The sequence below is a fragment of the Triticum aestivum genome, chromosome 2A (genome assembly GCF_018294505.1).
Source record: "Triticum aestivum cultivar Chinese Spring chromosome 2A, IWGSC CS RefSeq v2.1, whole genome shotgun sequence".
Taxonomy (NCBI): Eukaryota; Viridiplantae; Streptophyta; class Magnoliopsida; order Poales; family Poaceae; genus Triticum; species Triticum aestivum.
Window position 1 is genome coordinate 726,164,039 of NC_057797.1, and position 11,260 is coordinate 726,175,298.

Sequence of the window (11,260 nt, forward strand, 5' to 3'; positions counted from 1 at the left end):
CAACTGAGTTGTCAATTCAACCACACCTGGAAACTTAGTATCTGTAGCAAAGTGTTTAGTAGCAAAGTAATATGATAGTAGTGGTAACGGTAGCAAAAGGTAACAGTAGTAAAAGTAATGTTTTTGGTATTTTATAGTGATAATAGCAATAGCAACGGAAAAGTAAATAAGCGAAGAATAATATATGGAAAGCTCGTAGGCAATGGATCGGTGATGGAGAATTATGCCGGATGCGGTTCATCATGTAACAATCATAACCTAGGGTGACACAGAACCAGCTCTATTTGATCAATGTAATGTAGGCATGTATTCCGAATATAGTCATACGTGCTTATGGAAAAAGAAATTGCATGACATCTTTTATCCTACCCTACCGTGGCAGCGGGGTCCTTACGGAAACTAAGTGATATTAAGGCCTCCTTTTAATAGAGTACCGGAACAAAGCATTAACACATAGTGAATACATGAACTCCTGAAACTACAGTCATCACCGGTAAGTATCCCGATTATTGTCACTTCGGGATTAACGAATCATAACACATAATAGGTGACTATAGACTTGCAAGATAGGATCAAGAGCTCTCATATATTGATGAAAACATAATAGGTTCAGATCTGAAATCATGGCACTCGGGCCCTAATGACAAGCCCTAACAAAACAAACTCGATTACATGATAGATCCCATCCAACCCATCACCGTCCAGCAAGCCTACGATGGAATTACTCACGCACGACGGTGAGCATCATGAAATTGGTGATGAAGGATGGTTGATGATGACGATGGCAACGGATTCCCCTCTCTGGAGCCCCAAACGGACTCCAGATCAGCCCTCCCAAGAGGTTTTTAGGGCTTGGCGGCGGCTCCGCATCGTAAAACGCGATGAATTATTCTCTCTGATTTTTTTCTCCCCGAAACCAAATATATAGAGTTGGAGTTGAGTTCGGAGGAGCTCCAGGGGGCCCACAAGGTAGGGGCGCGCCCCCCACCCTCGTGGACAGGTGGTGGGCCCCCTGGCCTTCATCTTTTGCAAGGATTTTTTATATTTTCTGAAAAGTTGTTCCATGAAGTTTCAGGTCATTCCGAGAACTTTTGTTTCTGCACATAAATAACACCATGGTAATTCTGCTGAAAACAGCGTCAGTCCAGATTAGTTCCATTCAAATCATGCAAGTTAGAGTCCAAAATAAGGTCAAAAGTGTTTGGAAAAATAGATACGACGGAGACGTATCAGTGGCCGGAGGTGGAAGATGACTCGATGCAGGCGATGTAGTGGCGCCAAGCTTCAACAGGAGGCAGTAGAGGAAGTAGCGGGCGACGACGAAGTCCAGGGGGCCGACCTCAGGCTTCGAGGATGGTGGGGAGCGCGTGAATGACGACAGCCATGGCGGTGGTGGTTCAGGTGTGTGCGCGGAGGAAGAGAACGTCGCGAGGGGGAAGGAGTGGACGACTAGGGTTCGTATAGGTGTCGAGATGGTCTTGTAGACGGCGGGGAGGTAGTGGATGGACGGCGCGTGCACCCTGCTGGCTATGGAGCCGGTGGATGGCCGCCACGCCCTCTGTCCTGTACAGAAGAAGGGGATGAACCCCATTGGGCTGGGCCATAGCAGTGTTGCACATAGAGCCCACTAGTACAGTATTAGCTAGCACCTTTTCCTTTTGTTTTCTTTTTTTTCTTATTCTATCTCCACTGTTTTGTATTAACATTTGCTACCCATTGACTTTTGTTAAATATGGTATTAGGCACATAAATACTAGGCATTATTTTTTAGCATGCTCACAAGGTTTGGAGGCAATTTGAGTTAAACAAATAATTGTTTATTTTGAAAAGGTCGTTTTACTTGTTGTTGGACCATTTGTTAAATTACTACAAATTTATTTGTGAGTCAAATGAAGTTTGTTTCAACATGACAATTGATCAGGGGAAATTATAGAATAATTCAAACATTTTTGCTTTACTGTTTTAAGAAACTATAATTTGACTTGTCATTTGAATTTACCTTGAAACGAGTAAGATTTAGCAAAATTTTAATTATGATGACCTGGCATCATTAATAGGGGTTATTGTAGCTTAACTATCGGGGTGTCACAGGGCCTGACCCTTGCCGTAAGAGACAGGCGACAAGATCACGGATCGTCTCCGCGCGTTCCCAAGACACTAACGGGTTTGGATATGTGATCTGAGTAGGCCTCTAGCCTTTTCGCACTAACTACCACGTGGGAATAAGTATGGGCACTCGGTGTCGTACGATTCTCTGAAAGCTCTTCGGTCGTCAGCAATTGAGTGGCGCGCGCCCGATTGGATGGGAACCACTTGCGCTTGTATTAAGGGGTGGGTCTGCTCCAGGCCGAGCGCGTAGGAGTGCAAAGGGTGATGGGCCCAAGACCCCTTAGCGCTTAGGATGTAGACAGGCGTGCTGACCTCTCTGTTGAGCTTAGGTAGGACTACGGTGTGTTGATCAACCGAGGCTGAACATGACCCGAAAAGTGTGTCCAGTCGGAGTTAATCGATCATGTTTAGTAAGTTGGTGCACCCCTGCAGGGAAGTAATCTATTCGACTAGCCATATCCACGGTAACCGACGCTCGGAGTTGTATCCCGATCTACTAAATGGATATGATAGCTCCGGGATCGCTTTCTCGTAGGGAGGAAGGATCTCTCAGCGTTACTAAAATATACTTTTGACTTTATGATATGCAAATATGCACTCTTCTAATGCCGCAAGACGCTGGTCTTCCCTTCTGTTCTGGCATTTTTGCAGTATAGTCCAAAGATGCACATTCCTTTGATATCGATGCATACTTAGTATAGATATGATGCATACTCAATACCCAATTGCTTTGCTACCTCTTTACGCCTCTACCCGATTGCTGCGATCAGATGACGGAGTCCAGGAGCCAGCTGATCATGCCAATGACTACTACTACACCGACGGAGCCTACTACTACCTAGAGACCACCGACGACCAGGAATAGTTGGGGGACCCCAGGCAGGAGGCCTGCGCCTTTTCGATCTAGTATCATTGTTTTGCTAGCCTTCTTAAGCCAGACTTGTTTATCCTATGTCTCTACTCATATATTGTTGCTTCCACTAACTTAAGCCTTTGTGGCCCTGGCTTGTAATATAAATCTTTATGTTTGAATTTGTGTCTAGAGTTGTGTTATGATATCTTTCCGTGAGTCTTTGATCTTGATCGTGCGCATTTGCGTGTATGATTAATGCACGATTAAGTTAAAGTTACTTTGTGCAAAATGCTATGTTAATTAGGAGATACACAAGTCAAGACCATCAAATATCACTAATAGTATGTTATTTGTTGATACATAAGAAGATCCTTTTTTCAATCTAAGTAAAATATATAGCTTCAAAAAATGTAAAGGACAGACCCAGTGCATAGAAGCTCCCACACAAGGTGGGGTCTGGGGAGGGATTATAGGAACCTAATCTTACCCCTGCAAAGTGCAATGCAGAGAGGCTGGTTCGAACCCAGGACCTCTTGGCACAAGTGGGGAGGACTTCACCACTGCGCCAGGCCTGCCCTCATAGCTTCAAAAAATGTAAGTAAAATATATTTTGATTTCTCTAAAACGTTTGTGGTTATGTTCATTCGCCGAACTTTTGCAATTGAAGATTTTGTTTACCAGAAACCAATTGTTTACTAAAATACACTTTTCATTGCTCCCATTGCTAACTGCAAAATCTAATAGAGGAAAAAAGCTCCAATTGTTTACTAAACCCTGAATTGGGAAAGGTAGGTAGGCGAAAAGAAACCTGGAATAAAAGCCTACACACGAGTCGCTTGCTAGAGAGATTTTAGCATGAATCGCAGCACTCGATTGAACAGATAATGTGAAGGAGAAAAATTCTAGAGACTCAAGTTCATGCCTGCATCACCCATACGGTGGTGGAGTCCATGGATACTGGAACAGAGGATGGGATCTCAGACTTAATAGATAGAAGATCTAGGCTTCAAAGAGTGTTGTGATCATTCACATATCACACGACACAGACCATAGGAATGTAACAGCCACATGCACAGCCACTGCCACTGCCACTGCCACTGCTTAATTCTGAAGGAAACTGGCAATGAAGGAAACTGTGTTCAGACTGACCTTGTTTTCAAAGTCATACCTTCCAATCTTGCTTGGTATAAACTGACAATACAGGAAACTGTGTTCCACTAGTTCATCACGACGCAGCCTTCGTAACTAGAGGGAAAAAACGCTCGTTGCTGCAGCTGAGCACCAGTGGTTCCTCAAGTCTGACATAGATCAGACCACAGTCGCTTCCAGTTTTTTTCATGGATGGACTGCACAGGGCCACAAGGGCCACAACCATTGAAGCTTCTCTCTACCCAAAGAACGAACAGCATGAGCAAGATTATATGCTGCCCGCACTGAACAAACACAAGCCTGGACGGTTGAAGGTGCTAAAAAAAGGCTTGACGATGATGCGTAGAAACAAAAAAGGTTTCTTGTACTTCTAAACCTACAACAACCGATAAGCACAAGCCTGGACGATTAAGATTATATGCGGCCCACACTGAATAAGCACAAGCCTGGACGATTGGTGGTGCTCACTGGATTTTCAGAGAAAAAAAATTCTGGACGGTCGAGAACAAAAATTTAACATTCTCTACCTAGTAAAAGGTTTCTTCTTGTACTTCAAACGTACATCAACCACCAAGCTCTTTACTGGTAGTGGTAGAAACTAAGTATCAAGCATTAGGCATACGGAATGCTACCGGTATACGAAATGTGTATGAGATGGGTCCTGTATTAGGCAGATAGTCAACGAATTGTGCTACCGGTATACGGAACGTGTACAGGATGTGTGTGTACGAGAAGGGGAGTATTAGGTGTACTAGCGCATTAGAAAACGAGCTTTCTTTTCCTTTTGAAAACGTGTTGTTCGAGAGTTGCTACCAAAATTTTCTACTCCGAACAGAGGAGTCTGTGCCGAGTCCCTGGTTCGTCCCATCTCCCATGACTTTAGTCGTCCAATGGCAGGGTTGGTGCGTAAGGCAGAAAATATCATAGAAGAACACAGGGAAATGCAGGTGTTCCTCTGAAATTTTCACCTACCGGTTCGAATACCTGAGGCAGGCGCCTTTCTCCCAGACGGACCGTAACTGCAGGTTGATCGATGATCGATCAGGCCAACAGGCACACTGTGGTGCAGGGATGCAGCCAATGGTGACCAAGGGGCCGGCACCCGATTCCAGTCGAGATCGACGAGATGCCATGCATCACCGGCGCTCCCCGGAGCTCTGCTTCGCGTGACACCGCAGCGGCGCCCTTCCTCTGCCTGAGGCAGCACCGGAAATATAAGCAACAAGTTTCATCAAATTGAAATTCGTTGCAAATAATCCTTCTCATGTATGTAAAGAAAGGGGAAAAGTAATAATAGTGCAATATACGCAGCGCACATGACAAAGATGATCAAGCACTTTCAGAAAAAAAGAAAGATCAAACTGCAGGTAATAATAGTGCAATATTCGAGTCAATTTCTACATCAATTTTTTTCGTAAAACGAAATTTCTTCATCTACTGCCAATTATGTACAGGTTGTTTTTCCCATTTCTGCCGATTACCATGGCCCAGGAAGATGAAAGATCTAAACTTGCAATTAGCACAGAATGAATGAATGAATGAAAACTCGATTCAATTCATTCGTACCTTGCGCGCTTCCTCGAGGTCGCTTCGTAGTAGTCGTCCTCGCGAGCAGAATCATCCTCCTCCTCCGTCGCCGGTGATGCAGCATCGTCCGCAGCAGCAAGATCGTAGAAGTAGTCGTACGAGACGAGATCGCCCAAGAAGTAGTCGTCGAGGACGAGATCCTTCCCTGGAGTCGCCGGCTCGGCGTAACGGCCGTCGAGATCACCCAAGAAGTAGTCGTCCGCGGCAGGCTCCTTCAGATCGAGCGGCCCGCCGGCGTCCCCGCCATCGTCGTCCTCCATGAGGAACCTCTCCAGCTCGCTCGCGTAGGTCGACATCCCGCCGTCGTCGCGATCCCCATGCGACTCCGACGGCGGCGCGCCGTCGTCCGTCACCACGGAGTCCGGCGAGCTCTCTCTCCCGCCGTCGCCACCATCACGAGAACCCGGATCCAAACCGAAACCGCCCTCCTTATCGGCCACGGCGGGCAGCAAGCACTCGCCGTCGCCGCCGCAGAACTCGGTGAGGTCCATGTCCAGCAAGTCGAACTCGAACCCGTCCATAAAACCCAAGTCGAAGTCGAGATCATCCACGCCACCCAACGCGGCGGCGGCGGCCATGGCGCGAGTACGTACGCACGTCGACGAAGGTTCGATCGATGAGCCGGCCAACGCGCGCCCGGAAGTTTTTGAAATCAGAAGATTGTGAGGACGTCGACCAGGGGAGGGGGGATTTTATATGGGGGCGGGACGGAGACGGGGGAGACGTGGCCGGAGTCGGTTCCTTACCGCGCAAGGTTCGGCCGGGCCCCGGGCGGCGTATCCGGGAAGTTTCCTTTCCTTCCGGCCGCTGCGGGAGGAACCGACGTACGCACGCACGTCCCGATCGGAACGGGAAAGCGCGACGTGGGGAGTTTGACTCTTCTCGTGGCGGTGGCCAAGTGATGAGCGGTGTGGATTGATTTGATCTGGTGCGTCGACGGTGCCGATCGGTCGAGATGCGTGCTTGCGTGTTTCTCCGGAGGTTTCTGGATTTCCTACGAGACGCGGTCCCGCGGGGAGGTACGAATTCGAACTTTTTGAGAACGCAGATTGCGACGTCTGTTGCTATCTTTGAAAAACTATAAAATTGGTCGGTGGAGTGTGCACATACGTTTTTTCTTTATTAAGATAAAGTGTGCACATATTATTATTTTTAGGAACCACACATATGTTTTTTTGAAACACCTGTAATTTTATTGATACTTCATAACAATTACAGGTACACTGATCTGGACTTAAGATTCAAGATTATAAAGTAACTCCTATGATTAAGAATTCCTAAATACTTCAGAGCGCACGCACACTATCTTGGTGAAACGAGCGGCCGAGCACGAGCCGCTCGATCAGCCCAGATCGTGCGGTCATCGGCCTCAGGTGGTACCTGGTCAGGAGGCGACCGAACGTGCACGTGGTTGGGCCCGTCCGCAAGCACCGCTTTCCAGGTCCAGCCAGTTCCCATCGCACAGGATAGCATGAAGGGTGAGCCACGCCTCTTTCTCCTTCCCTTATCCATTTTCATTTCTTCTAGCCATGTTCGTCTCATTTCTTCCCCAAATCTGGCAGGGATAGGCCACCGCTGCCGCGATTGCAGCCGGAGGCGAAGGGCGGGAGCGCGGGATCCGCATCTCGTCGCCGGCGCAGGTACAGTACACCCGCCTTTTTTGCCTCGCATCTTCTGCTTCTCCATTTTTCCCCTGCCGTGGTCGGGATCTTCCGTAATTGGCTCGCCGAAGAGGGGTTCTAGGATTTCCAGTGGATGTCCAGTGAGTACGAGGTAGCTCGTGAAAGGCATCGCCCGTGACTACCTGGTCAACTCCGGTGATTTGGGGAGTTCCTGTTTCGTCAGGGGGAGTCGAGGGTGCGTGTTCTAGGGGATACGGGTTTCATGGCGATTCACCTCCATATCATGCAGATTCAGCGAGGTATTCCGTCATGTTGCCTCCGGCCAAACCGTCTGATCTGGCATGGCGATTTTTTGATTTTTTTTAGCGGCGATTTGAGTTGGAATAGAAGGAAGGGAGTACATAAGAGTACTGAGAGGATAGTTCTGATGTTTTTGCTCAACCCTCTCAAAATACATCCGTGTGGTTTCTCTGTTTTCTCATAAGTGCATGCATATATGTAACCAGTTGGCTAGTTTGTTCTCGTAGTTGCACAGAAACACAAATGTAGTTGGATCACACATATACATATCTCAGTTGGCTAGCCAACTTATGGAGTTGCACAGTGATGGCTAACCAATTGCCTCAGATGGATACACTGTGTAAACCATATTCAAACAGTATGTGTGTTTTTTGATTGCACACTTATGGGTGCTCTGTTGTTAAGGGTGTGCGTTCATATACGAGTTTGCAAAATCAAAGCAGTACATATCCTAGTTGGCTTAGTCACACTTATGCAGTTGTACATGAAAGGGCTATGTAGTTGCATGGCTGGAGGCTAGTTTAGTTATGGCTCAGATGCCTAAATCATGATTAGTTAGTGTGTATGCAGATTTTTTGGTTGCACACTCATGTCTGCCCTGTTGGCCATACAGTGCTTCAAGTTGCACACATTTTGTTTTGTTTTGTAGGTGTGCTTTGAAAAATCAACATTACGTGTTTAAATTATGGCATTACTTTGATATCAATTTTCTCCTCATTTTTCTCTTTTATACATATGGTTCCTTTGACTAATTTGTTCGTTTGCTTTTTTTAACAGACCAAAAATGGTTGTAGAAGGAGATGCGGCTCCTAGTGAAGGAGAGGTTGATAACCCACAAGTATAGGGGATCGCAACAATTTTCGAGGGTAGAGTATTCAACCCAAATTTATTGATTCGACACAAGGGGAGCCAAAGAATATTCTCCAGTATTAGCAGCTGAGTTGTCAATTCAACCACACCTGGAAACTTAATATCTGCAGCAAAGAGTTTAGTAGCAAAGTAGTATGATAGTAGTGGTAACGGTAGCAAAAGGTAAAAGTAGAAAAAGTAGTGTTTTGGTATTTTGTAGTGATGATAGCAATAGCAACGGAAAAGTAAATAAGCGAAGAACAATATATGGAAAGCTCGTAGGCAATGGATCGATGATGGAGAATTATGCCGGATGCGGTCCATCATGTAACAGTCATAACCTAGGGTGACACAGAACTAGCTCTAGTTCATTGATATAATGTAGGCATGTATTCCGAATATAGTCATACATGCTTATGGAAAAGAACTTGCATGACATCTTTTGTCCTACCCTCCCGTGGCAGCGGGGTCCTTACGGAAACTAAGGGATATTAAGGCCTCCTTTTAATAGAGTACCGAAACAAAGTATTATCACATAGTGAATACATGAACTCCTCAAACTACGGTCATCACCGGTAAGTATCCCGATTATTGTCACTTCGGGGTTAACGGATCATAACACATAATAGGTGACTATAGACTTGCAAGATAGGATCAAGAACACTCATATATTGGTGAAAACATAATAGGTTCAGATCTGAAATCATGGCACTCGGGCCCTAGTGACAAGCATTAAGCATAGCAAAGTCATAGCAACATCAATCTCAGAACATAGTGGATACTAGGGATCAAACCCTAACAAAACTAACTTGATTACATGATAGATCCCATCCAACCCATCACCGTCCAGCAAGCCTACGATGGAATTACTCACGCACGGCGGTGATCATCATGAAATTGGTGATGGAGGATGGTTGATGATGACGATGGCTACGGATTCCCCTCTCTGGAGCCCCGAACAGACTCCATATCAGCCCTCCCGAGAGGTTTTAGGCCTTGGCGGCGGCTCCGTATCGTAAAACATGATGAATTCTTCTCTCTGATTTTTTCTCCCCAAAACACAATATATGGAGTTGGAGTTGCAGTCGGAGAGGCATCAGGGGCCCACGAGGTAGGGGCGCGCCCTAGGGGGGCAGGCGCGCCCCACCCTCATGGACAGGTGGTGGGCCCCCTGGCCTTCATCTTTTGCAGGTATTTTTCATATTTTCCAAAAAGTTGCCCCGTGAAGTTATAGGTCACTATGAGAACGTTTGTTTCTGCACATAAATAACACCATGGTAATTCTGCTGAAAATAGCGTCAGTCCAGGTTAGTTCCATTCAAATCATGCAAGTTAGAGTCCAAAACAAGGGCAAAAGTGTTTGAAAAAGTAGATACGACGGAGACATATCAACTCCCCCAAGCTTAAACCTTTGCTTGTCCTCAAGCAATTCAGTTGACAAACTGAAAGTGATAAAGAAAAACTTTTACAAACTCTGTTTGCTCTTGTTGTTGTAAATATGTAAAGCCAGCATTCAAGTTTTCAGCAAAGATTATAACTAACTACATTCACAATAATGCTTAGGTCTCAAGTTTACCCATATCAATGGCATAGTCAACTAGCGAGCAATAATAATAAATCTCGGATGAGAACACTTTCTCAAAACAATCATAATATGATATAATAAGATGGTATCTCGCTAGCCCTTTCTAAGACCGCAAAACATAAATGTAGAGCACCTTTAAAGACCAAGGACCGACTAGACATTGTAATTCATGGTAAAAGAGAACCAGTCAAGTCATACTCAATGTAAATTAACAGTAATGAATGTAAATGACAACGGTGCTCTCCAACTGGTGCTTTTTAATAAGAGGATGATGACTCAGCATAAAAGTAAATAGATAGGCCCTTCGCAGAGGGAAGCAGGTATTTGTAGAGGTGCCAGATCTCGGTTTTGAAATAGAGGTGAATAATATTTTGAGCGGTATACTTTCATTTTCAACATAACAACCAAGAGATGACGATATCTTCCATGCTACACACATTATAGGCGGTTCCCAAACAGAATGGTAAAGTTCATACTCCCCCTTCCACCAACAAGCATCAATCCATGGCTTGCTCGAAACAACGAGTGCCTCCAACTAACAAGAGTCCCAGGGGGAGTTTTGTTTGCAATTATTTTGATTTAGTTTGCATAAAGCATGGGTCTGGGCATCCCGGTGACCAGCCATTTATCTCATGAGTGAGGAGCGGAGTCCACTCCTCTTGAGAATAACCCGCCTAACATGGAAGATACATACAAACCTAGTTGATACATGATCTATTCGAGCATACAAAATAGGATATTTATTTGAAGGTTTAGAGTTTGGCACATACAAATTTACTTGGAACGGTAGGTAGATACCGTATATAGGCAGGTATAGTGGACTCATGTGGAATAACTTTGGGGTTTAAGGGATTGGATGCACAAGCAGTATTCCCGCTGAGTACAGGTGAAGGCTAGCAAAAGACTGGGAAGCGACCAGCTAGAGAGCGACAACAATCATGAACATGCATTAAAATTAATCAACACCGAATGCAAGCATGAGTAGGATATAATCCACCATGAACATAAATATCGTGAAGGCTATGTTGATTTTGTTTCAACTACATGCGTGAACATGCGCCAAGTCAAGTCACTTCAATCATTCAGAGGAGGATACCACCCTATCATACCACATCACAACCATTTTAATAGCACGTTGTCATGCAGGGTAAACCATTATAAGCTCCTAGCTAATCAAGCATGGCACAAGAAAATACGATCTCTATT

General features: G+C 45.4%; 1 protein-coding gene across 1 annotated transcript; it reads right to left on the reverse strand.

Moving 5' to 3' along the window:
- Positions 1-1,040: 1,040 nt before the first annotated feature.
- On the reverse strand, positions 1,041-6,371 carry LOC123190603 (uncharacterized). Its single transcript, XM_044603276.1, has 2 exons — positions 5,678-6,371; positions 1,041-5,306 (listed from the first exon to the last, which is right to left on the reverse strand). Exons 1-2 carry the CDS (start codon positions 6,274-6,276, stop codon positions 5,153-5,155), a joined length of 753 nt encoding a protein of 250 aa, XP_044459211.1. The 5' UTR covers positions 6,277-6,371; the 3' UTR covers positions 1,041-5,152.
- Between the last annotated feature and the right edge of the window lie 4,889 nt (positions 6,372-11,260).